We start from the raw sequence: 26,876 nt of genomic DNA, 5'->3' as shown, positions 1-26,876 counted from the left end.
TGTGTGATCTTACTACTTTCCTGTAGCAGCTAGAAATGATGTACAAGCCTCTGCAAGTGGCTGGAGCTGAAAATGCCTAGGCATATATTCTAAGATTTTCATAAATAATCTGTAAAAAAGCCCGATAGGAGAAGTCTAATGCTTTTCTGGAGAGCCTTTTGCATAGTCCTACTTTTTTTGTCTTTCTGAAATTCATCCTCTTTTTCTAGTTTTGCTTTAAAGTTAGCCTGTACCCTTTAAAATTTTATAGATGCATGTCCTACTTTAGTCACTACTAAGCATAAACTCTGTATATTTAGCTGTTCTTTCCTGATTTCCTCTCTGGGCTATGATAGTCTTTCATTTCTCAAATCTTTTCTATATCACAGGAAAAAGTTGGAAATTAACAACTATGTTTCAGTTATTAGCTTGTATAGTTTTGCCCAGCTATAACTGGTGAATTAGAAACTAATTTCCAAGTTGTTTATAACACTCATTATTACTACTTTTTAACATTTTTAGCCTTTGTTAATTTTTAACCTTTTAACATTTGTGCTCTTTTTTTAACTTCTGCTGAATAGGGTCGTCTTGTTGAGACAATTGAACTTACTAAACCTCTAAGTGGTGGTCTGGGCTTCAGTGTTGTGGGACTCAAGAGTGAAAACAGGGGAGAACTAGGAATATTTGTGCAAGAAATCCAGGAGGGAAGTGTGGCACATAGGTAAGAAAACTACTGGAATATTTTACTATATCAATTGTTAATGTGACAGTGCAATTTAGTTGTGTTAGTGCTGTTATTTTTGTGGTATAAGGGCATGTTTCCCTCATATCCTAAGCATCGTTGCAGATGTAAAATTACTTAACACTGCAGTTTTTGTGATGTTGGAACAGGGCAACACATGATCTGTTCTGAATTTATAGGAACTACAGATGTCCTTCTCTGTGGTTTGTTTATAATATCTCCTTTTAAGTAAGGAAAAAGGGGAGGCTGCCATACTGTGTTTTGTCTTTTAACACTGAAATCCATATTTTGCCATTCTTAAATGCGCTGAAAAACAATTTTATGCAAAAAAAGTCAGCTGTAACTAGCAGTCTTATTTCTTAGGTAGGGCCCACTGAGCAGGTGGGAAACCAAGCTTTAAAATCAAGCAAGGCTTGATCTAAACTCAGAGATATTCAAAGAGATATTAAGTTGATGTTACAGAAGCTCAGCAATAATAACAGCTTGCTGAAAGGGTACTTTAGACTTAAACTCAGATGTCACAAGTAGTGTTGAGAGAAATGGATTTCTGCTGTAAGACCAGCCCAAGGGAGCAGACAGACTTAGTGGTGAACGGCAGCAGTGCAGGTTCACCGCAGGCTGGTGAGGTCTATCAGTGATCAAGGATGCTGGGCGGAGCTCCTTTACAGTGAACTCTGTATGTTGTGTGGAGAGGTGTGAGTCATGTTGGTCCTGTTTTTTGCTGTGCTGTAGGGAGAAGTTTTCGGATTATTTGTGATCTGAACACTATTATTAGCAGAGGCCAGAGCATGGTCTGCAGAGTTAATTCATTTATGGAGAGTGGCATGCTCTGGGTATTCACACTATTTTAGAATTTGCCTAAATTCCCCTTTTTTTTATTTCCCATTCAAGTGGTATTTGCTTTTACTTCTTTTATTACGTGGAGATCAGACCTGTCTTTATTGAGTCAGGCCCTACCTGATTCATTGCGCAGAAGAGAAACATTCAACAATTGTTACAGGCATCATAAATGAGAAAGGCTCTGGCAATAATAAGTCTTCAGAAGAACTCTGGAAAACAGTTCAAATTCACAAGTGAAATACTATGGGTTGAAGCTAGATAGTCTTTTTCCTGAATGCTGTAACTGAGCTTCTACAGTGTAGATTCTCACAAAAGCTGGTATAGTAGGGATCCTTGTTTTCATTGCTGCCCTTTGTTTTCAACACATTGGCGCTTTGGGATGCAAAGAATAGGTGGAGGAAGCAGCCAACTTTGTAGGCTTCATGCATTTCCTTTGGATTAGGTCTGGGGAAGGGCCTAGTATGTAGTTTTACAGTAGTGCTTCATTTGTCAGAAAGCAAAGAGTTTTTTTAAATTTTAATTTTTTCTCCTTGTATAAAAGGAATCTGTTTTATCATTTTCATTCTGTTTCTTTATTTGGCTGCCCTTCTTTTTTCCTTTTTTTTTTTTTTTTCTTTTTTTTCCCCCTTATGTTCCAGCAAAACAAAATTTGTTTCTGTAGCATTTTGATGAAAGTGTGTTCCACTCCACACTTTGATGAATATTCAGGATGGGGACACTGAAAAGTGGAGCACTTGATGTGTAAAGCAAGAGGCTCAAAGTCAAGAATAAACACAAGCTCCCAGGCTGTGTTTGGGAGTGACTGCGATTAAGATGCTTAGTCTCGCATGGGGGCCCAGGGAGAAGAAAGCTAGCTAGGGGGTAGTAGCCAGGGGACAGTGCAGTGGGATTAGCTTCAAAGGAAGCAATCACCAGGGTGCCGCATCAGCTCCTTTCAGCACAACTGCAGGGAGGGATTAAAAAAAGTGGGGGGAAATAGAGACTGGGTTATTAAAAATACTGGAAAATTGTCAAAATACTGCAATTTCTGTGACAATGCTTCCTTGATTTTTCTGGTTTGTTTATTTTGTCATCCCCCTTCCCTGTTTACACCTATGTGACAGAGATGGAAAGCTGAAGGAAGCAGATCAAATCCTTGCTATTAATGGACAAGCCCTTGATCAGACAATAACACATCAACAGGCTATCAGCATTCTGCAGAAAGCAAAAGATAATGTCCAGCTAGTTGTGGCCAGGGGCACTTTTCCTCAGCTCATCAGTCCTGTAGTTTCCCGGTCTCCCTCTGCTGCTAGCACAGTTTCAGCCCATTCCAACCCGGTGAGTATACCCCAAACATCTGTGTATTCAGTTCTGGTCATGTATGTACTTACTGCATACAGTATTTTGAGACTTTTTTTTTGTAACTTGTGTGTACAAGCCTTCAAATATCTCAAGGTTTTTCTTCTGTTTATCTTTGTTGTACCTTTGCCCATGCAAAAAAGTAGAAAATATTCAGGTTTGCTGGGGGGAAATCTTCATCTTGAATATATCCCTTCCTTTGCCAAATTATCTGTATCTACCAGTGCAAATACGGTGTGTTTATCTTGATGAAGCTATATTTTGAAATTGCAGTAAACAAGATCTTTTTTTTCTTTACCTTCTGCTTGGGCAAACAGAATTTTTGAGGCATTGCAATCTAATCTGCACCACCAGCTAAATGGGTACTTGTGTGTTTGTTTCTCTGTTCTGTTGGCGTGGGGGATCCAAGTAAAGTAACAAGAGTGAACCATTAAAATGCCATGTGCATGGATGCACTTTAGGACCCCCTAGAAAACAGCTCTGCTACAATTCCTTTATTTCGAATGCTGGTATCTTCATGTCTTGGAATGCTTTGTCTTGGAATGAAACAATCTGTCTTCAGTTTCTGTAGATTTTGCTATTCAGTCATTTGTGGCCCTTCTTTAAGGAAGTCAATAACCAGAAGTATAGAGAGAGCAATCTGGAAAAAGCAGCTGGTTTAGGGGTTTTTTTAATCATTAGTATAAAATTTTTAGTGAAAGAATGTCAGAATTACTCATTTCATCTGTATGTAGAAATACAGCTGACTGACCTAACCTTTCCTGCCAGCACATAGGAGAGGCCTACTCTCTCTTCCAGTATTGCTGTGACACACTTTTTTCTCCATCTGGTTGCCTCTGTATTCTCCAAACAGCTTCACTTGCTTGAAAAAATGTTCCTTTAAAACATGCCACAGCTTTTGGTTTTTTAGCATGCTTTTCACAGTGCTTGTTTTCTCTTTGCTTTCAAATGCAGTGTGTTTGGAGCTGTCCTTTTTCCTTCAGGCTTTGGTTGATCATTGGTTTATGTTAAGACTGTGGATTTCCAAATAGGTACCACAGGGAATTTGCAATGCCTGGATTATGCCAAAATAAATGCTTACTTCAAGATCCTACCTCATGTAGGAGCAATGGAGTTTCAAGTTTCAGATGACTGAATGGTGTGGCGTGTTCTTCAGGAGAAAGCACACTACGAGCTTCCAGTTGTCCCTTCAAGTAGTGCCCCATGTGAGCGACCAAGCATTTGTCTCTCTTTCAGAGCAGTTTTGCCTCCTGTCAGAACACGAAGTCTGCCGTCAGACCTGTGTCATTCTGCTGCTGCTGACATCAGACAGTGCAGAAATCTTTGGTCATTACATGAGGCAATTCTGCTCATGCCTACTTTACAATACCTGCTGCTTCTTTCTTTTTGACGGGGAGGCACCGAGACATACATACACGACCTATTAGATCTAAAATATGTCTGCTTTATTAGGATAGCTCAGAGTTTTTATAACGTCTCTACACAGGGTCTTGTGACAAGAAGCATACAGTTGGATACAGGCTACTGTCCAGCTGTAAACATCCATTACAAATACCTTTATAATTGGACATTAACAGATAACAAGGCAGTAGTTTACTTTAACGAACTCCGCCTTCTTCTTGGCAATAATTTTTCTTTGTTCTCAAAAATCCCAAAATCTCAAAAAGCCTTAAAAATCCCTGAATTGGGATTTTGCTTTCACCTGTGCTTTTTTATAGTGGCCAATATGAACATGTGCTTAGCTGAAGACTTTAATTTCTAGTACTATGAGATTTTCTAGCAGCAGTATTTACTGACTGCAAAGGGGCATGAAGGTGGGCACCCTGAGTTGCTACTTAAATTAATTCAACAGATTCCTGAAAGGTCTGCCTCACTACCCAGCTGTTTTGTACCAGAGAAGTTTCACCTGTTTTGGAACTACCAACTTATTGCTTAAAAATTATGAAATCTTAGATAGTAATTGTTAAAAAGGTCTCTTATGTCCACCTTCCTCCAACCTTCCATTATTCAAAACATATTCAAGAAAAAAGAGAAAACAGTTTAGAAGTTCTAATACCTATGTGAAGATTTTGACTTGATAATCTTAAGGGTCTTTTTATACCTATAAAAATCAGGTATTCTATGAGTCTAAATTTTTAATCATTTGCATATTTGTTCCTTTTAGGTTCACTGGCAGCATGTGGAGACCATAGAGTTGGTGAATGATGGCTCAGGTCTGGGATTTGGGATAGTGGGAGGAAAGTCAACTGGAGTGATTGTAAAAACCATCCTCCCAGGAGGGGTGGCTGATCAGGTACATTCAGTACATTTCTGTTACCATTCAGTAAGGTGTGAAGTTATTCTTTACTTTTATGATCATGCTAAATAGTGGTAGCTTTTATCCACATAAATTAAAAAAAAAAAGACCAAGTAGTGAAATTTATCCTCAATAAAGGTGTGTTTACTGCCATAGATTTGAGTGTAAAAGCTGAATTAGGCTCTAAATTACGTTTTCAAACCTGTTACATTGTACGTGTTTGGTTTATAGTCATTTAGACTCTTAACTCTTTCATGAGTGTACTGGTTATAGTCAAAGGTAGGGGGAACTCCAAAGATGGACTTGCTCTGCCCTAACAGCTAAGACCATCTGGTTCTCTCTGTTGGGCTTACTGAGGCTTGGGCAGACATGTGACTTCATATATCTGCTTCAGAACGCAGGCTCTGCACTTGCCTGAAGGGCTCCCATGAATTGAATTTAGTTATCACAGCTGATTTCAAGGTTGTCCGTTGGACAAGTACCCAGGGCTGCATTAATGATGGTCAAGGTACAGAAACTGGTCAGTCTTCCAACAACAGCAGTAGAGACCTGATAACCTGGAGATTCATGGAGAGTATTTACTGCTGCACTCTTTCCCTGAGCAGGTAGATAGGTTCCTTTTACAGACCTGTCTCTTTAATACTCATCATATGGCCTAAATTCATGCAAAGCTTTTTTATTAATTAAATGTAAATCAGTAGGAGAGTAAACAAGTGTAAATACATAAATAATTGGATCACAGTGAGAAATTAATTTTATTTTGAAGTTATGGTTGATCCAGAGAACTAGTTTTTGAATAGAAGTGCAAAGCAGAATAAATGTTTTTTTTGCTGTCTTTAGAAGTATGGAAGTGAAGCTTGGAAATGAAACCTGAAGTTCTGTAGTCTACATGCAGTTGTTAAATATCAGTAGGTAATAACCATAACAAAACACCTTTATTTTTATGTGCTTAGGTGACTTCTTGAAAAATGATCTCCTGGGTATTTCTGTGGAAAATCCTAGTAAAATTAGTGTGCTGTTAGGCAACCTTCGGGATATTGACTTGACACCCCAAAAAATTCACCTGGTTCATATGTTGTAAAAGTGACTATAGCTGTGTGGTCTTTTTCTGACTGTATGGTACATGGAAGAAGTAGCAAGATGTTAAAAGGTTTTTTTCATCATTATTTTTCCTCCAGCATGGGAGATTGTGTAGTGGAGATCACATCTTAAAAATCGGAGATACAGACCTAGCTGGAATGAGCAGTGAGCAGGTGGCACAAGTTCTAAGGCAGTGTGGAAATAGAGTGAAACTGGTAATTGCAAGGGGTCCTATTGAGGAGCCACCTCTACCAGCAGTTCCTCCAGGTACACCAGTACCCACCTCAAAACTAGATAAACAGGTAAGTAACAGTGAATATACTTAACTTATTGCAAATATCTACTATAAACTTCCTTTCTTTTTACTTGCCATTTGAATGTCTTTTGTCCTTATTTTCTCAAAAGCTAGGATTTTCTTTCCCATTAGTGGTGTTCTCATCTCACGATCTGGGAGAATTTAAATGTCATGAGTCCACAATTTAAGTAACTATATTTTTAAAGACTTCTGGGAATAAGGTTTAGGACTTCCATAAGTATAATCTGATTAACAACTTGTTCTGGGTTTATTGCAAGGGTATGTTATTACATTAAAAACAGCTGAAGTCATGAAGTCTTTTCTTCAGACAGTATTGGTTGACTATGTATCATTTCTCTGTCTGCTTGTCTTTTTCCTCTCCAGAAATATTTCTTCTTTCCATATAATTTCAGCTCTTCATCAGACAGTTCCTCCTTGTGCCAACCAGCACAGAGATGCTGCTTCTATCCCACATCACCTGTCATTGCTTATTCGCTAGATGTTTTCTAAAAACAGTCCATCAGCTGCTACCCTTATTCCCCTGCTGATGATTGTAATATGCACTGTTACTCCTCTACAATTGTCAGCTACTTAAAAAATGCCATATATATTATCATGACCTGTCAGCTCAAACCCTCTACAAAATAGGTTATTTGCATGTTTGTAGCATAGTCTGGTTTCAAAAGAGCCAGGAACAGTACTGTTTTGTCCACATGTGGTTATGATCAGATACATTTAAATGTGAGTATGTGGAGTAAATTAACGAGAGAAGAAAAAGTTCAGTGGTTTTGAGCCTACAGCTGTATAGAATTTAGGCCTTGAAAGATTTCTTGTTTTACTTTCTTCACAGTTACAATTTAGATTTCAAACAGGTCACTTCAGAAGAAAAAAAGCCATAAAAATTTATGGATGATAAATTTTGCCCCTGTCCATTGTAGTGGTATCTGTGAAAAAGAAACATCCCCTCTTTTGTGGCTATAAGGCAAAGAAAGTTTATCTTAACATGGAGGCTTCTGAGCGTCTAACAGGAGAGACAAACTGGTACTTTTGTGTCTTGACAGCACTCAGACATAAAACCTCTCTGTATTTTAGATAGAGGATCCATATTTAGCCCTAGTATTGTCTGAAAAATATGAATCTCAAAACAAAAGCTGAATTTGATTATCTGTGTATATTTCTTCAGTGTTTGCCTTTTTGAGGTTATCACAGAATCAACTAGGTTGGAAAAGACCTCTGAGATTATTGATTCCAACCTACGACCAAACACCACCACGTCAATTAGACCATGGTACTAAGTGCTACATCCAGACTTTCCTTAAACAACTTCAGGGATGGTGTGTCCACCACCTCCCTGGGCAGCCCATTGGAATGTCCAATCACTTTTTTTGTGAAGAACTTCTTCCTGATATCCAACCTAAACCTCCCCTGGTGCAGTTTAAGACTGTGCCCTCTTGTCTTTCTTCCTTGTTTCCTGGGAGAAGAGACCGACGCCCACCTGGCTATAACCTCCTTTCAGGGAGTTGAAGAGAGTGATGAGGTCTCCCCTGAGCCTTCTCCTCTCTGGGCTAAACAACCCCAGCTCCCTCAGCCTCTCCTCACAGGACTTGTGCTCAAGTCCCTTCACCAGCCTGGGTGTTCTTCTCTGGACCTGCTCCAGCACCTCAATATCCTTCCTGAACTGAGGGGCCCAGAACTGTCCACAGCATTCCAAGTGTGGCCTCACCAGGCTGAGTACAGGGGAAGGATCACTTCCCTGGTCCTGGCCACGTACATATTCCTGATGCCATTTGCCTTCTTGGCTACCTGGGTACTCTGCTGGCTCATGTTCAGCTTCCTGCCAGTCAGTACTCCCAGGTCCTTTTCTGCCTGGCCACTGTCCAGCCACTCTTTCCCCACCCTGTAGTGCTGCATGGGATTGTTGTGGCCAAAGGGCATGTGATCTGGCACTTGGCCTTGTTGACTCTCCTAGCACTGGATTTGGCCCATTGATCCAGCCTGTCCAGGTCCCTCTGCAGAGCCCTCCTACCCCCCAGCAGATTAACACTCCCTCTGAGCTTGTTGTCATCTGCAGATTTGCTAATGATAGACTCAGTTACCTCATCCAGATCATCAGTAAAAATATTAAACAGGACTGGGCCCAACACTGATCCCTGAGGGACACCACTAGTAACTGATCAATAACACCATTCACCACCAATATATGATGCAATGTTGAGGGAAGTGTCTGCAGCTGCGGGATGTATAAGATTTCTAGTACTGAGGAAGGTAGCTCAAAGCAGCCAAGGGGCAGAATTTAAATTTTTTGGCACCTTGCTTACATTCTTTACTTTTCAATACCTTCTTCCTGGTACATCTCTTCTGACAGAAGGTAGGGCTATTTTTAAACTTCTGCGTATACAAAGTCTTTTTCTTGGAAGGAGCACCTTGTTAATGGTTGTGCAAGACTTACTGATTCGGGACTGAAGTGAAGATGATGCAAACAGCTTGGTTTGTTAGTTTCTTCCTATCAGATATAGTGTGGATGAAGACTTCAAGATGCTCTTACAGTTAATATTGAGAGCAGAATGGCTTTTCAAAATGACCACTTCATCATGGTCACCTGTAGATGTCTATCCTGTAAAAATTCTTGAGGTTATAGAAATTGGATCAGTTTTTTAGTGGTATTACCTCTGGCCAAAGTAATCCTGTATTATCAAGTAGAAAGACGATAAATGCAGTAGCGATTTATTTTTCTTGTGCCTAATTTTGGTTTTGGTTGGAGTTGTTCAGGTAAAGAACTGAAATTAGATTCTCTTGGCAAGTAGCATCACAGCTCTCCTGAAGTCTCCTTTTTTTAGGCACATACATACTTACCTAGTCAAATTGGGTTTGATTAGTATCTGCCTGGTTGCCATAGTGGCACTTTAAAAAATATTAGCTGCTTCTTGACATACAGAAAGGACAGAATAAAAGAAGAGTATACCAGGATCTTGAAGGATTTTTGTTTTATGAAATCCCATTTTAAATGTATGCATAAATATTGATACCCATATAAGTACAATGAAATTAAAGCCTTCTATGTGTAATCATATAGTGATATATATCAGATATTGAAATTGCTAGAAACTATCTGACAACTGAAAGATGAAAAATTTAAAACCAAAATTTTAAAGTTGAAATTAATTTTTATAAGTAGTTTTTTTCTTTTACTACAAAGTCACTATTGTTAAAATGGGATTTTAATATGTATTTTACTTCCATTAACAGTAAATAAATTATTTATTTGTTCTCAAATCCTTTGTTACTGAAATTTAGAGGCTTATAGTGGACATTAACAGAGACTAATTATTTAAGTAGCTGGAAGTATAATTACACCTTACTAAAACCCAATTTTTAAGTCTTTCAAAAGCAAGAAATGTAATTGCCTAACTGTAGCTTTTAGAATAATTTAAACTTGACAAGTTTAAAAAACATAGCTATAGTTATTGAACAGAAATTTAAACAAATAGAATACAAAATAGAATTATGATTTTTTTTCTTCTTTTTAATAATGCAGACATCTAAAGCTGGTTCTGAGGAGGTGCCAGAATAGCAGCAAGTTCCATATTCATATATGTGTAACCTATTGTACAAGAAATTAATAATTCAATTTGTACAAATCTCACCACTCAGTCATCAAATAATGATTTTATAGGTTAGAGGTAATATGCTGGAGCAGTGGGGTGGAAAGTACATGATCTGCCCTGTATTGCTCCATCATGAGGAGTGTCAATCTATTTCTCGTTTCTCTGGTGACCAGCAAAGAGTATAAGGAAAGTTTGCACTTCCTTTTTTATGTTTGAATCAAATTTTATGTGTTAATGACTTTAAAGAATGTGAAGGATTTTTAAAGGAAAAAAAGCTTCATTTCTTATCACTGTTTTCTTATTAGACAGATGCTTCTATTGATGGCTGTGAAGATGGGGAGAAATTTAATGTTGAACTTACTAAAAACAACCAGGGTTTAGGAATAACTATTGCTGGTTACATTGGAGATAAAACATCAGGTAATGGTCAATTTCTGCACTATACAATCTATTGCATACTATTGTGTATATGCATTCAAGACGTAGTTTTGGTATAGTATCTCTTAAAAGAACCTTTAACAATATAAAAATCTATTTAAAGTTTGTAAAGGAAAAAGCGTTGTTTTCCTTTTGTGAGAAGGACATTTGGAATAAAAGCAATTGGTGCTATTATAGAATCCCACCTCTGTTTTTACATCAAATTTTATTTTTTTTGGCTAAAGCTTGTGCTTATATGTTTTTGAAAAACAGTTCTAAAATAGGTTGAGCCCTCTTTGTTAGAACTAGCTGGGCTTTTGAAGTTACATTTTCATTTTTAAAAGACTCTTACAAGGTAATACATTAGCCATTTGGGTTATGTACAGCTGTTAGAGGATATAAGAATGCCTGGAATTCAGTAAGACCAGCCTGTGGGTGGAAACAGCAGCTTAAAAAAAAAAAAAAAAAAGAGACTTGTGAATGATGTGACTTTAATATATTTATAGTCTTGTTTTTCCTAAACTGAATTGAATCATTAGCCTTCTTTCCTGCTAACTTCTGTTATAATGAGGACCAGTAAAATTCAAGTCTGTAAAGGATCTGACAACTTTTAGAATGCATTTTGTAGTGAATTATCTTCATATCAAACACATTCATTTAACAGAATGGGAACATTTGTTGAGAGAAAGTGGATTCTTTTAAGATTTCTGATATCAGTGTTGCAGGCCTGTGACTGTCAGACCTGATTTCATGCCTGTGTATGCTGTTACTTTTCTCAATTTCATGTATGCTGTGCCAAACGTGCATGTAGGAACTCCATAGATTTTCAGTTTATTGAGCTGTTAAAATTGTTTCACAGGCAAGTGTGTTTCTCCTAAAATGGATTTCTTTTAGTAAAATGTCCCTTCAGTAGATGTTCTCTATATATTCCTTTTCCTTCTGATTTGAAATTAGTAACTGTCTAGTTATTAGATAGTTCTGTTAGGATTTTTTTGTTAGTTTTTGGCTTTTTTGTATTTTTGGGGATTTTTTTTAATTTTGTGTCTAATTTTATCTAATACTGGTAGCTGTACTTAAAAGCTGGTTCAAATCTAAGTTGTAGTCCTGTTTGCTTATAATTTTCTGGATTTGACTATCCAAACATGCATTTTCTTAAGCAGCTCCTAAGTACGTAGAAAGTTCGGAGTTTACCAGATTAGTATACTCAGGCTGAATTTTCTGTCCAAATTTGGCAAAAGTCAGAGATATGTTCATTGTTGATGTTGGTTTCAACATTTAGGTTTAAGTAAGCTGGAATATTTCTTGTTTTGCCGCAAGAATTGTGAATTTGGCATTTTAAGATTTTGAATGAAATCTGGTCCAATGCAAGCCAACAATAATAATGTTCATCCTTTAGGAAAATACTAATATCTATGCTTTACTTTAATCGTTACTTTTCTTCATAATTATTTTCTTATCATTATTTGAGATTGTGGGTTGTGGTTTTTTCCTCTCTTTGATTGATGCCATTAGTTAGAGATTGTTACATTATTTAAATTGTTTCTTAATAAATTAGTTAATGTAATTTTACCTGTTTCTTCATCCCAGAACCTTCTGGTATCTTTGTGAAAAGCATTACAAAGGGCAGTGCTGTTGAACATGATGGCAGAATCCATGTGGGAGATCAAATTATAGTTGTAAGTAAACACAGAAAGAAGCGAGATCACTTGTCTGTGAAATTCTGCTTAAGTTGTAAAAAAATGCTCATTTATTACTTGTTTAAAATACTTAGGGTTACTGTTGAAATGATGAGTCCTTTTTTGAAAAAATATTTGATCACATTATCTTTTTGATTATGCTATCCACATTTGGACTTCTTTAAAAAATCTCTATTGTATGTGTGTATCTTGTCAGTAGGAGCTTAGTAAGTGCAAAGTTCTGAAGTTTGATTAAATTTGCCCAACTTTTCAAAATTATTTTTAAAAGTATGTTATTAAAGTTTTAGGTGCTCAGAGAAAAAAAGAACATACTTTCATCCATAAAATGTTTTTTGTGTAGTGAAAATGAGGTCATGAATGCAGGGAGTGCATTTTTGTGTCTCTCATAGATACCTCCTTAGGCAGCTCTAAGAACAAGTTATTGTCTCTCTCTATATGTGCCTGAATATTTGTTTGTGGAAGTATATATGTTTTAGTAATGATTTACATGCTGAGTACAGATGGCTGAACTTGTTCGTTGCAGTTTGCTTCTTCTGCTGCAAATGCAGAAGAAGAAAATTATTTGAGTGATCTCAGACAAAAGAATAATAAACACTTCCTAAATATGGTTTCCTTAAGCTTGGAGAAAAAATAACCCCATCTGATTTTTGGTTACTTTAGACTTAGAAGAGCACCAGAGGTGGAAGAAGTTAAGAGAAGAACAACATGATGACTAAGAGTCCAGGGGGATTCATTCTTCATAGAGGAGCAATTAAAATAATGAAATATGTGTGTTGTGTAGATAGACAGAAAAAGCTGCAGGAACATAGTACGATTAGAAGTATTTTAGAAATTTAAGGCACAGAAGGGTAAATTGAGAAATAATAGAATATTACAGAGTTTGCAGGGAGAAGAATAAAATGGGGTGTGTGCTAGGGATAATGGGATGAAATTGAGCCATGCCGAAGTTTTGATTTCCATAAAAAAACTCTGAATTAATGAGTTAATGAGATAGTTTCAAACAGTGTTGGCCAAAATCTTATTCTTTAAAATATTAAAATGATGAACCACTAATAACATCTGGTTAGTTTTGACAGTGTTTGATTGGGAAATGGGACTTCATGGTGTTCAGTAGTAGAGGTTACTATATCTGAGGTTCCTTGGCCTCAGAATGACTGCACTCTGTAGTTCTTTCTACCACCGTGGATTGATATATCTTTCCTTAACCCTTGTGTCACCAGCACTCCTAGCCGTGGCTGTGCTGGTTTATTCACCCAGCATTTTCTCCTTGGAGGTAGAGATGGCTGAAGTGGTCAAGCAGGCAGACTGCACAATGTACCCTGCTCAGCACATGCTGTGTCCTCTCCCACTTTGCAGAGCCAATCTGCCTGGCTGCACCACTGTGGGCACCTGGAGCACTTCCCCTCTCTTTGCTGTAGTGCTGATTGTCACTGAGCTGTGTGGTACTCCAGTGGAAATGCTTAGCATATCCAATTTTGCTAAGTCATACAGGTTTTGTTCTTGCCCCTCCGCTTGCTTTGTGCGCAGGCTAACAGATGCTGAGAGCTCACCATAGTATTTTGCCCTGGACTTTTTTTTTTGGGTGGACTGAAAAGCTGCTTGATCCTGCAGGTGGATGGAACAAATCTTCAGGGGTTTACTAACCAGCAAGCAGTTGACGTTTTGCGGCACACAGGACAAACGGTTCGGCTCACTTTGATCAGAAGAGGTCTTAAGCAGGAAAATCATATTCCGCCCCAGGAGGACTTCAATGCTCCTGTTGAAAAGGACTTACAGTTCCAAACAAAGGATAGTAGCACAGCCAAAGGTAATTAAAACTAGGTTGGCTAGATTTATTCTGGGTAGCTATTACTGCTGGGAGAGCTGCTGCACATGAGGGCATAGTGGGGTCTACTATGGTTTGATTAATCTTGTGGACATAGTGGTATTATTTGTTACATTTTCAAATCAAGTGTTGAAATTTCTGCTCTGCATTGCACTTCTGTCTGAATTGCTTTGAGATTTTGATCCTGCAAATCTTCAAATGGCAAGAAGGTAGCAAATCTTTTATTCATGCTCAAGAGTGAAAGCTGCATTCAAAAGCAAGCAGAGAGGCAGCCTCCTCAATGAGCAAAAGCAAATCTCAGCTCCTTTCACTCTTGCATATCACAATCTCCGGGTACAAGAGGAGTGGCCTGTATCTAGAGGTTATTAATAATCTGATGTGCGTGTACAATGTTCAGAAGCTAAAGACCAGTATTAATTTTGCTGCTGATGACATGAGATCAGTGAAGCTTAATCTTATATACTCTGCACATATTGAAGTATATGTGCCAGATATTGTAAGTCAGTGTGCTTGAACACAGGGTAGCTGCATGGAGGCTGGATGCACAAACAGCTACTTGTGTTATAGTTTGGTGTCAGTAGAAGTACGTCACAATTCATCAACTGTAGCCTAATCCTCACCCTGTGCAAGATTTTCAAACACCCAGTAGTATGTTATCTGTATGTCATCCTCTCACTCCCACCTTTAGCAAAAAGTACAGACAAAATACTCAGTGCTGTTTCTCCAGCCGATAGATGTTCAAGATGTCTGACAGTCAGCAACATAGATAACAGAACTTTGTGGCACAGGTTTTCTGCAAATGAAAAGTATGTCAGTTATGCAAGTCTTCAAGTCTGTAGCATTTTTGTTTTCAGTGTCAAATTCCTGAATTGCATGAAAGAAAACAAACAAACAAAAAGTTAATACAAGAATTCTAAAGGATGTTGATATACTTTCTTTTGGTCATAGAAATGCAGGTACTGGTAGTTTTGCTTTTCTGTTGTTTGTTGTTTGTTTGTTTGTTTCATTGAAAACTCTCTGAAGAAGGCAAAGCATTAATAGGAGAGACAATGTCTTTGAAATGTGATGTTTATTCTGGGCCCCCTATGCCAGATTCCATTTGTCAAATAGGGATACTCTGAAGTCTAATGGAAGAGAGAGTAGATGCCCTGAAGCATACCTGTGAGCTTGATGAATATTACAACATAAAATAGCTGAAAAGATTTCTTCTTTTTTTCCAGATAACAGTGAAACAGAACAGGGATCCCCATCATTGCCATGCAGTGCAAGTGTGGTAAATATTGGAGATGACATGAAACAACAGGAGACAGGTTCTCAAGGTTTAATGTTTTATTCTATGGAGATGTACTTGTGTGTGCTAACACTAAGATCAGGTGTTTTTTGTGTCTTTCCATTTGTGTCTTGTTTAGCTGAGATAGAACTAGAAAGCCGAAGTAGTTATACATTTAATCATGTACTCTTGATTATGAGTGCTGTAGGATCATGACTACTGTATGTATCTGAAAATAATTATATGCCAAAGATGTCATAAGAAGCAGTCTGCTTTTGCCACTTGCTCAGCCCTCTCTTAGTCTGGTTTTGTGTAACTACTCTTTTTAGTCTAGTCTGGGAAAAAACCCCATTTTTCCTCCTCATTCCCCAATACGCTTTATCTTTCAAATTGTCAGCATCTTTCCAGCTACAGTTCCAAGACTTCTACCTCTTCTGATAAACTTCCTTGTCACGAATTCCTGAGCTTGCATTAATTTCCATCTGTGTTCTCTGGTAATGTTTGAAATTCAGTCAGTTCTGGTGCACTGATATTTTCTGACTTCTCCCATACTCCTTGTAGAAATTCTTACTTTCTAATGAGTATTATTGTTCTCTCTTGAGCTCTTAGAACACTGCTTTGAATTTCAGAAGTCATATGTGATGATATGTTTTCCAGATTAAGATGCACGGGGCATGTTTTATAACATATTCCTTCTTCCAGAGGAAGAGGGGAACTGATAAGTTTTGTGATGTGTATCTTCTCATAATTCATGCTTTCTATTATCTTGGATAGCTGAAGGAATTTCTTTTTAATGCCTTTCCTTCAGATACGGCTGGGTCTCTGCTTTGGGGAAAGTATTGTCCTATTTGAATGCCATATAACATTTGGCTTTATATTTAGTAATGTTTCCAAGCAATGGCTGTTCAGGGCTGTTAGACATTTTATATTCTTACTAGAATCAGCGGGATTTAGGAACCTTTTGATGAAAATTCTTGTCTTTGCCTGTGATGAACATTCAGATCTTAAGATTTTATTTGGGTATTTACTGTAGGCACAGTCCAGAGCATGGATCTTGAATATGCTGGCTTTTGTATCTAAATACTGCTTTTTATTTCTTCCTGCGATAGAGCCTAGAGATGTGAGTGAGGGGAAAATGAGCAGGAAGAAAGCATTTCTCAGTTTTTTCAGCCTGCAGATAAACTTTCAATCAAGAGTTGCCATAGTTTGTTGCCTAGTCTGTCACTGTTTTTTTCACCACATCAATTACTTTGTCCCCTTCTTTTCTTTGCAAGTTCATTGCTGCTCTTTAGCTGTTGTGTGTGTGCACATATGTGCACGCTCTCTAAAATGTAGTGTCTGTCCAAAAGGATTAGTATACAGTCTACATTTTTCAGTATTTCAGCCATCTCCCTGAATCAATCTAATCAGCCCACATACTGGGCTGATTTAACACATGCCCAGGGCATGCATGCAACTTTTTCATTTTCTTTGTGCCTATTATCTTTAAAAATTGCAATAGATTCACTCAACTCTAGTGCTAATTTTAATATTTGTCCTTTTTTTCCCCAGCTGTGAACTTCATTTCTTTCAAAATACCCAGTTAGTTTTGCAGGGTTGGAATCTAACAGTATTTTGAAGATTTTCCTTGGGTAACTCCAAGCTTGGTGACACAAAACATGCCAAATTTTTAGTCATATTTAGGAGAGTTCTGACATCATGGGAATGATTGTGACATTTTTTATGGTCTGGATTGTATCATCTTGTATGTTCCATATACTTTGTCACTTATAGGAATACACTAGTTGTTTTGTTCTTTGTCACAGTAATCTCAGATATAATTTTTAGATTTCCAGCTAACTACTGCCGAAGAAGAAGCTACAAAGATGAAGTGGCAGAGGATTATGGGTTCGAATTATGAAATAGTGGTAGGTAAATTCTATTTAAAATTACACATATGCCCCTTAGTCTGTTGAGATTTTTTTTTATATAATTTTTGTACGAGAATATACATTTTCCTGTCTTTTGCTAAACAATCATAGGCTTGTTAGAGTGCTGTGCCTATAAATATTGTTTCCCAATTTCCTAACTTCAAGAGAATAAGTGTGTATTATAGAAAAAAAGTAATATTTAAGGTGAAATTCAAAGCTCCCTTCATTAGCTAGAATTTGAAGTTTCATACCCATTCCGCATACTGAATAAATGGTTTGATGTAATGATATAAAAAATACATAGAACATATACTGTAGATACAGGTGAAAAGCGGTATCTGAGTTTAGAAGCTACAGCAAAATTGTATGCCATAGGTGTAGTGTCTGCAGAAGTGTGTATTATTAGATATATTATTATCATAAGCAGTTCTCACTTGTGTATTGTGAAGTGGTGTGTGATCAAAGTTTCAGTTTTTACCTGACTGTCACTGTTACATATCACAGGACTTGTGGTTTCTCACTTCTGGAATATTGACCTCATAATTTGTAAATTGAAATGGAAAGTAACAGGTATGGCTGTAAATACATCAAATATAACTGTTTCTTAATCTTATTTTAGGTGGCTGTAGTTAACAAATTTAGTGAAAGCAGTGGGTTAGGGATAAGCCTTGAAGCTACAGTCGGACATCATTTCATCAGATCTATCTTACCGGAGGGGCCAGTTGGACGAAGTGGCAAGCTGTTCAGTGGAGATGAATTGCTGGAAGTAAGAAAAAATACTACCTTAACTTAGTCTGCATTCAGTGAGGTTTTTGAGCAGTAAGTTGTTTCTCATGGGTTATGACCTTGGGAATGTGGCATATCTAACTGCATACCAGTTAGTGGCTGAGCTGTCACTTCATATGAACTTCTGTTTGTGTGAAAGCATATATCTACTTTAATTTCTCAGCTGGTAGTGGATTTTCAGATGCAGTTCAAGGTCTGTGTCGTGGTTTAAGCTCAGCTAGCAATTAAGTACCATGGAGCTGCTCTTTCTTTTTTATGCCTCCTCAGTGGCAGAGCACGAGACACCAAAAAGTCCTTTACGTAGGATAAATATACTTAGCAGCAATCAAAACACAAGTGTGCTATCAACATTATTCTTATACGGAATCCGAAGCACAACACTACACCAGCTACTGAGAATAAATGAACTCTATCCCCACTGAAGCCAGGACAGTCACAAAATAAGAATATCTAGCAAAAGCATTAGGATTTAATAGGAATGTCCCTACACAGTGAAGGTACAGAACACTGGATTATTTTTCTAAATTATTTTCTCGGAATTAAAATGTGAATTTTGTTTACATGAATGCAAAAGATGTTGCAGAGTATGTGGTGTTTGTAGGGTGGTGTCATAAAATCTTTATAAGACTGTTCATTCAGTTCAGTAGTTATCTTAGTGGTGATTCTGAACACTGAATTGAATAGAAATTAAGGGTTGACAGTGTCTATTAGCACAGGAATTTTTCTTGGGTTTTTTAATGATCTGATTAGTGAGTTGAGGTTTTTGGGGCTTTTTTTGTTCATTGTTGTTCTAAATATTCTGTGTAGTTCCAACCAATGTGTATTCTTTATTCATTGAGGTGAATGAGATCTCTCTGATTGGGGAAAACCACAAGGATGTGGTCAGTATCTTGAAAGAACTGCCTATTAAGGTGACTATGGTGTGCTGTCGTCCAGTAGCTCCCCCCATCACTCAACCAGAAGTGCTAGAGAGTCTGAGTGTATCCGACGTTCAGCTTACAGAAAAGGTACTGTGTCTTTGAAAGATCACTGAAAATGACTGTTTCCTTGAGAAAGAAACAGATGTTCTTCTTCTACAAGATTAGAAATATGTTTTAATATTGTAGGACAAATAGGAAAAGGCAAATTATGTTTATCAACCATTATTTAGGCCACTAGAAGATGGTAATGGTTAGTCATGATTAGAAATATTCTTGGATACAGGGCTGTCTATCTGAGTAATGTACTCCTGTTCTGTAGGTGAGAGGTGGGGATATGGAAAACTGAACTGTGTGTTCTTTAGAATCTGAATATATTTATTCTGGTTTTGAACTTTGCTTTCTGGGTTTGTGTTGCACAGAACTTTGTGTGCATTCAGTTGATGCTTCTGTCACTCATAATTGTGGAGCTCTGAGCAGTCTGATGAATTAAACAAATAGGAATGGCCTACAGTGTAGTATACAAAGCAATAACATTTGTATGAAAAGGGACGCAGTTAATTTTGAGTTCTGGGTAAGGCACCAAATTCAGTTTATAGTTTTAAGCTTTTCGATGAAACCAAGTGAAGAACATAGATGTCTGTGTATGTATGAGTGTATTTTTTTCGTTTGTTGAATATTCTGACTACTGTCAGTATTACTATGTTTAATGAAATCACAGTTTAGACATACAGGTATTTCCTGTATATTTGAATGCATGTTCTAATGAAGCTTTTTGAAGTTTTTCATTTGACAGGAATTCCATTTTGTAAAAATTTTTCCTCTGAGTGCTTTCATATACTTACAGCAGAGCTATTTTGTTAAAAGGATATGTGAATTCTGTGCTAGGTTTATCAGACTTGTTTGTTCAGTCCGCTGAGTGCCTGCACTTCCTTGGTGTCTAGAGATACATCACTTAATTTTGATCTTTTTTTTTTTTCATAAACAGAGTTTTGTCTCTGCATATTCACAAGGGTTTAGATTTTATTGGTAAACATTTACTGTTTTTCTCAGGCTCACATAGAACTTGGATTCATTGGCTCCTCAGACACAGAGGGAACAGCTTTGGAAGCAGCTGATGAGGGTCAGAGTATGGAAGAGGTGCAAAGCTCGTCTTTGGCAATGTGGGAAACAGAAGTGCAGAACATTGAGCTGGAGAAAGGGAGTATGGGGCTTGGATTTAGCATATTGGACTATCAGGTAACTTCTGCACTTGTCTGAATAGAGGACAAAATACTTTATGTTGTTTACAACTTACAGTGTGTTCTAAATATATATTGTAAGGGTTAATGTTAATGGAAACCAAGCAATAGAGTAAAATTAATCACTGCTGGTAGGCATCCCACTAATTGCATTACACATTCTTCTTTCTGTATTAAGACTGCGGGTTCTAATGATGATAGTAATACTGATTCTAGAAAAATTGATAATCTGTTGTATAATTGGGTCTTCAGAAAGTTGTCTTCTAGTGACCCAGGGACAATGAACAATGTAGCCAGAATATTCAGGCATTTAGCCATGCATTTTGCACCTGCAGTGAGGTGTTTAGGGCAAGATCTAATAAAGGACTTAGGTGCTTAAAGCAGGATTTACTAAAATCCAGAACTGCAATTCTGAAATCCCCTGCTTAGCTGCAGTTTGTCCAGGACGTGCTTAAACACCCCCATTCACTTTGTATTTGACTTCAGAATTCCTGGATATCTAAGCTATGATTCTTGGTGTTCCAGTGAACAGGTCAGTGCCTGTCTCTTGGCTACACTTGGTCAGGATCCCAAAAGGAATGTTCCTTCTGTTCCTAGTTGTCCAGTGGATACCTTTTAATCTGACCACAAGTATTTTCTCCCTATACTGTGGTCGATATAGGCTTTTGGTGAGCTGTTTTGTGGTGGTGAAAGACCCAGTCTCCTTCTAGGTTTCTGCTGGATCTCGTCCCTAGGAGTATATGGATTTACATCTGGAGATCACTTCTGGATGGAAATTATGCCTCCTGGGTACTGCTTAGAATTAATTTATGCCTTAGATTTTGCATTTGCACACTGATAAAAGTGAAGAGCAGTGTATTGTAATAAGCTGAAGGATAAAGGCATAGTCAAGTGTCTATTTTATGAACCAATGACTGATCTCTAATATGTTACTCATGGTGCTCTGCAGTGAGGTGTCATAGCTGAGCTGGAGTATTTGAAGTCTGTGTCAGTACACAGTAAAGCATATTTTCGCTTCAGCCTCTTCTGAGCATTAACACAAATGGTGGGTGCATATGTGCTAAGTCACTGAATTACGTTGATGGATAATCGTACTAAAGGGTTGTGGGAACTGCTTTAAATTGGTGAATATGTTTTTCAAATATGAATTTGGTTCTATCTTACAGCTTTAGTTGGTTTTCTGAATCTTACCTTTTTTTTGATGTTATAGTATTGTTCTCTTCTTTGACATGCTGTAAACAAATTTCAGTTTGTCACTGAAGTTTCTGCCCTCATCTGAGAGTGTGAGCAATAAATTTACAGTGAGATTTTTCTTTGTATTTTACTGTTTTCTTCAAAATTTCCATTAATTTTCAATAAACAGTGACTACAGTTAAGGACAGTTACAGTCATACTAATAAATTCCTCCTTTTTTATACAATGGCAGGCCTGTAGAAAAGTCTGCGTAATTTCTTACCCTAAAAAAGACTGTCACATAGAGAGATATTTATTTAAAAAAAAAAAGTGACATGCAGTGTCATCTAAAGTGACAGTGTAATTATCTGTTGTTAAAATAGTGAGGAAGATTTCAGTGATCAGGCTCAAGCTCTATCTCCAGCAATGCTAGTTATATTTCCACTTGTGAAGTGTTTTGTTGCTCCATGGCATTCTTCTTCATTAACTGCCAGCAAGGACACTTCTTTTCAGTGTCCTTCCCTCCATTTCTCCTTCCCTCCCTCAACACTTCTCTCTCACACCAGCTTTCAGCAGTCTCCCAATTTCTGCGGTTTTTACATGTTGCCTTGATGCTGTCCATCTTTTCAAACGTACGTCTTGGCATGGAAACTCGTTACAGCTTTGTGTCTGTGGATGTTTGGTTTTCTCTTACTTTTGCTATCAGTAAAGCTGTTACATGATGATGTTTCTTGGGGTCCTCTTTTTGTGTGTGCATTCAAGTGAACTGTGTCTTGGAATTATTAACATGATGTGCCTTGTAAATGTAGTGCTGTAAGAATCACACAAATGTTTTGCACCTGTGATAAATGGCTATGACAGAAACATGCATTCCAGTTACTTATATTTGATGCTAGCTTTTTTATAAAAATAAGGCCACCGGAGGATGGGGACTTCAAAACAAGTTTGTTTTTATTAAAGCAACCACCACTTTGTTTTGTCTTGTTGATTAGAGTGCTGTATCGGTATGTTCCTCTCTCACATAAATTATTTAATTAGTCACATGCAAGAACTTGCCTCTTCAAAAGTGTTTTCTCAGTTGAGCAAGATCTGGTGCCATGAAGTATAAGAGAGTTATTGAATATAAGTCCTTTGTTGCACTAGAATACATATGTTACCTCTGCCATAGCCTGCATTGCCCGCCTGTGTCCTCAGACCATTGAGTGTAAAGGAGGGTGGCGTCTGCAACACTCTCATTGCAGTAGGAAGTATTTAAATTTTGATGTGTACAGCCAACACTCTGCAATTTAGTAATACTTTATACTGGAGATACATGGTGGGACATCACCTAGGAAGGACTAATAACTTTCACATTGAAAAATTAAAAATAGGTGGAAGTCTAAATGTATGGGCAGGATGGACAGGAGAGTTTGCTCCTGTTGAGGGTTCATCTGGAGGAGAGCTCCAGCTTCTTAATAATCCAACTCCCTTGGGTTAATGAAAGTTCATAAATAAAAAATTGCCTCTCAAGACATAAAAGAGTAAATGAAATTAAATGCTTTTCTTCCTTTTATTTAATTAGGATCCTGTTGATCCAGCAAACACTGTAATTGTGATTCGCTCGTTAGTTCCTGGGGGTGTGGCTGAGCAAGATGGCAGACTTCTTCCTGGAGATCGGCTTATGTTTGTCAACGATATCAATTTGGAAAATGGCAGCCTGGAGGAAGCAGTACAAGCACTGAAAGGAGCTCCAGTGGGAACAGTTAAAATAGGAGTTGCCAAACCACTGCCTGTAAGGATTTGGGAATTCAATGGGTGCTTTTCCTGTAATTTAAGCTGGCACATGCTGATCCTGTCTACTGCATACACTTTGCGTGTTTTGGGTATAGCTGAGTGGTTCAATTACTTCCTTGCATGTAGGAGTGGCCTGGGTGGTGTATGACTGCTATGGTGATTGCAGGACCTAGCACACCTGTCTTGCAGCTGAGAAAACAGCAAAACATCTTGCAACCAGCAGAGTCTATTAGGACTGAAAGCTGACAGGCATAATTTTGACCGCTGTACACTTTGCATGGTTCTCTGGATGTGGCAGATGGGAACATAAAGTTTTTTGTGGTTTGCCTGGAATTTACCTATTCCTTTTCTTTGCAAGTATATATGCAGTCTTTATATTTAGACTGCACACTTTGTTTATGTAATAGTGTGTAGTCTTCAGTTTGTATACGTCTAACTGGTTATTTCAGGCTTGATTTTAGACAGTAATCTGTAACAATTCAAAAGAGGAGGTTAAATGAGACCTCTGGTGACCAAGAAAATCTATCAGTAAGGCTGCTAGTGGACTAATGTCCCTGGTGTGCTAAATTCAAACCAGTAGAATGGCATCAATTCATTCACTTCTTTCTGTGTTTGTAAGCAAGCCCAAGTAGAGGTTCATTTTTGCTTTTCATGAATTGATAACCTTGTAATCCTTGTGGATGCAGATACCAAATTTTCATTCTTAGTAGGTCTCTATGGAGAGAGTGGGAGGGAATGGCTATTGTTGAAGTCCCTAGAAACTTTGCTTTTCGTAGTAAGAGGGCACTTTTTAACTTGATCTGGTAAATTCCTTTTTTGTAGTGGAGACTATATTTAGAAGTGTCCTGCAAGTCAAAAATTTTGTACTGAAGATTTCACTCTAAAAGAGAAAATGCATGGGGGTTTTGTTTTTGTTCCACACAGTTGTAAACATTCAGCGTTTGCACTTCAGTATTTCATGTATTATGCTTGCCAAGTAATTAAACATTGCAAATAATCACTGTTTTTTTGCGGGACTGGATAAATACACCTACCATCAAATTATGTTGGAAAAAGCTATTGGTTTGTAATCAGAATGATATTTTGTCCTCTAGAGGCTGTTCCACCTGGCAGATACAATAGTAAAACACACTGGATGAAGTCTTACTGCCTGAAAATAAGATTGCTCTGTGGCTAGCAAGAATTTCTAGACCTCTACTGTTAGATTCTTTCTCTGGTGGCAGCTGTGGTGACAGTTTTAGAACATCTTTATTAGGAGCAGAAGTGGAAAATGAGGTTAGACTAAGCTATGGGCTCTGTGATATACCTGGATAGGCCTTTTTCATTACTTGGGGTTGTAAAATGAGGTGTGAAGCTGAATCAGTCCAGTAAATCTGAAAAAAAAAATTGTCTCTTTACCTGCCCGATACTGTGACTATGACTGAAATGAACTCTGCTGCATTTGGAATCCATTTGCCTTTCTAAACACCCCCTGCCCCCTTCCCCCAGAATGCACTCTGCACCTCCTGTGTCCAGGCCACTCATCCGACTCAGAGCTTCGTTCTTTCTGCAGCTTTCACCTGAGGAGGGCTATGTCTCTGCTAAGGAAGATTGCTTTTTCTACACTGCCCAGTCACTTGAGGAGGAGGGGCCAGCTGATGCAGCCCTCTTCCATGCTGAGCTGGCTCTGGTTAGTGGCCCAAATTACCAAAAATTTCTTCAGTCTTTGCATTTTATAATGAAAGGAGTTGCTTTTTCACTATTCATGCTTTTTTTTTAGTGTTTACTCTCACCACATACTCATCTACCATAGGTAGGATGGATCCTGAAATGGTAGAAACTGGTATCTAGAGATGTTTGCATGAGCTGTGAAACTATGATACATTAATTGCTGGGGGAAAAAAAGTATTTTGCTGATGTTTTCCAAAGTGCATGGCTATCCACAGCTCCTTGCATGCACTGAGCATTCCCTTGAAAAGCTCACCTTATATGGAGAAATGTTCATGTGCTTATTTTCCTGTGTATCATTTCTCTTCCTTGAAAATTTTTGGTACTCTCTTTTTGCATGTAATCCAGCCTTGCAACGAATGCTGTCTGTCTTCAAAAACTGCAAACACTTCCTTCTAATAATCTTCTTCAGCCTTCAACATCAGTCAGTGATTATGAGATTTACAAGGTCAAAAGTTGTTCACTTGTACAAACAATGCGGCTTACCTGAGCATTCAGTACCTTACGTAGCCCAGAAGTTACCGATAAGAACTCAGATTAAAAAGACACAGGAAATAGGACTCTACAAAAAAGCAAAAAAAAACCCCTTCCAACCCCTTCCCCCTGCAAAAGAAAAAACACAACCCAGAATATCTATATATTGTATACATATATAGGTTTATATATATTCCAAGTGTATCCAGTCATGGTTATTTTTACTGATCTGGATCTGATACTGAAGTCATTAGACCCTCCTATTTTGAAAAAGAGGAAAAAACCGCAAAACCAAAAACCTAAACTGGATTCTTCCAGGATGAAAATATCTGCATTACTACTTCCAGTAGATTTGGGGGTTTTTTCACTCTTGCAAATGACAAGCTGATTTAATAACTTACCTTTAAACAAGACTGCCTGGTTTTAAGTCTACAGTTTGTTACCTTTTACAGTAGTTAGATAATAATATTTGTCCTATTATGTTCATTAAGAAGCATGAAGAAGACATTATATATTATAAATAACCTGTAATTAAAGAAGTGTTGAAAAGATCAGATTAAAACTAAAGTATTTAAAAAACTTGACTTCCATCTGTGATTCCTATTTAAAAAATTAAACTTATGAAAAAAGCAGTAAAAATATATGATATATTAATAGAGTTGTCAGCTCTCTAATTAAATATGCAGAATATGGAACTAAATATACAGTCACCCAGTTGAAGATGTGGTTACAGAGTACACTTATGAGATCCTGGTTTCCATAGATAGATCAGCACTCATATTCTACAGATCTGTCCTGAATTTTCACAATACTTTTTTTAGTGCATAGCTTTGGTAACATTAGTCTGAATTTTCCAGACAATGAGCAGAGAGTAAGTTCCAGTGAAGGAAGAATTTGAATTAGCTGTTAAGTCTTTAGGCTAGAAATAATAAAAAAATTGATCCTTTTTCCTGCAAAAAGGAATAAATGTGTTGAATCTCTGCAGATTGTTGCTATTGCCATTGTACATTTGCTATAATGAATTCATAATATGATTAAGTAGAGGGGCTGGAAAACACGTTAGGTCTCATCTCTGCAGGCGGATGCACCTGTCTGCTTTATCCTAGTTTATGGTATGTTGTGGCTCTAAACGTTTTGTTAACATACGCTACTTTCTTCAGCTCTACCAGGGAAGATGAAATTGTGATGGAAGTGTAGTTAAGAAGCACCATAAACTAGGTCTTTTAGGACTTAATTTTATTCTAGATTTAAAAGTATATGAGTCTTGAAAAAAGATTGTGTTCCATTTTAAAGAAAGGGCAAAAAATACTACCCATATCCGAAACTCTTTTAAAAATTTTATTTCTCATATAAGAGGAATAGAAGACTTGTAGAAATTTCTGTAATAATCTTATTGTCAAATGTAAAAATCATTAAAAATCATGTAATCATTTTTTCTTATAAATGTACTGTAAAACATTACAGTTTCCAGATGATTGTTTTTAAAACAGTATAAAAAATAACTGAGCCTA

The 26,876-nt window shown here is 37.4% G+C and overlaps 1 protein-coding gene across 23 annotated transcripts in view; it reads left to right on the top strand.

Annotated features, from left to right (window-relative positions):
• Positions 1–26,876, top strand: part of MPDZ (multiple PDZ domain crumbs cell polarity complex component) — a 99,768-nt gene that overhangs the window by 27,442 nt on the left and 45,450 nt on the right. For 17 of the 23 annotated variants that reach the window (XM_027883707.1, XM_027883706.1, XM_027883724.1 and 14 more), the window contains 14 exons: positions 561–700; positions 2,665–2,878; positions 5,064–5,192; positions 6,374–6,577; positions 10,481–10,595; positions 12,180–12,268; positions 13,901–14,096; positions 15,335–15,433; positions 17,212–17,291; positions 17,914–18,060; positions 18,920–19,087; positions 20,051–20,236; positions 22,973–23,182; positions 24,737–24,853. In XM_027883707.1, the coding sequence (XP_027739508.1) occupies positions 561–700; positions 2,665–2,878; positions 5,064–5,192; positions 6,374–6,577; positions 10,481–10,595; positions 12,180–12,268; positions 13,901–14,096; positions 15,335–15,433; positions 17,212–17,291; positions 17,914–18,060; positions 18,920–19,087; positions 20,051–20,236; positions 22,973–23,182; positions 24,737–24,853 (2,094 nt within the window). The remainder of the gene's footprint in view (positions 1–560; positions 701–2,664; positions 2,879–5,063; positions 5,193–6,373; positions 6,578–10,480; positions 10,596–12,179; positions 12,269–13,900; positions 14,097–15,334; positions 15,434–17,211; positions 17,292–17,913; positions 18,061–18,919; positions 19,088–20,050; positions 20,237–22,972; positions 23,183–24,736; positions 24,854–26,876) is intronic. The other 6 variants (XM_027883725.1, XM_027883709.1, XM_027883717.1 and 3 more) reach the window with 5 other exon arrangements.

This window comes from Empidonax traillii, unplaced genomic scaffold (genome assembly GCF_003031625.1).
Source record: "Empidonax traillii isolate 1590-97213 ecotype Southwest subspecies unplaced genomic scaffold, ASM303162v1 scaffold133:size1091145, whole genome shotgun sequence".
NCBI classification, from domain to species: domain Eukaryota; kingdom Metazoa; phylum Chordata; class Aves; order Passeriformes; family Tyrannidae; genus Empidonax; species Empidonax traillii.
This window is presented reverse-complemented; position numbering and strand designations above follow the sequence as displayed.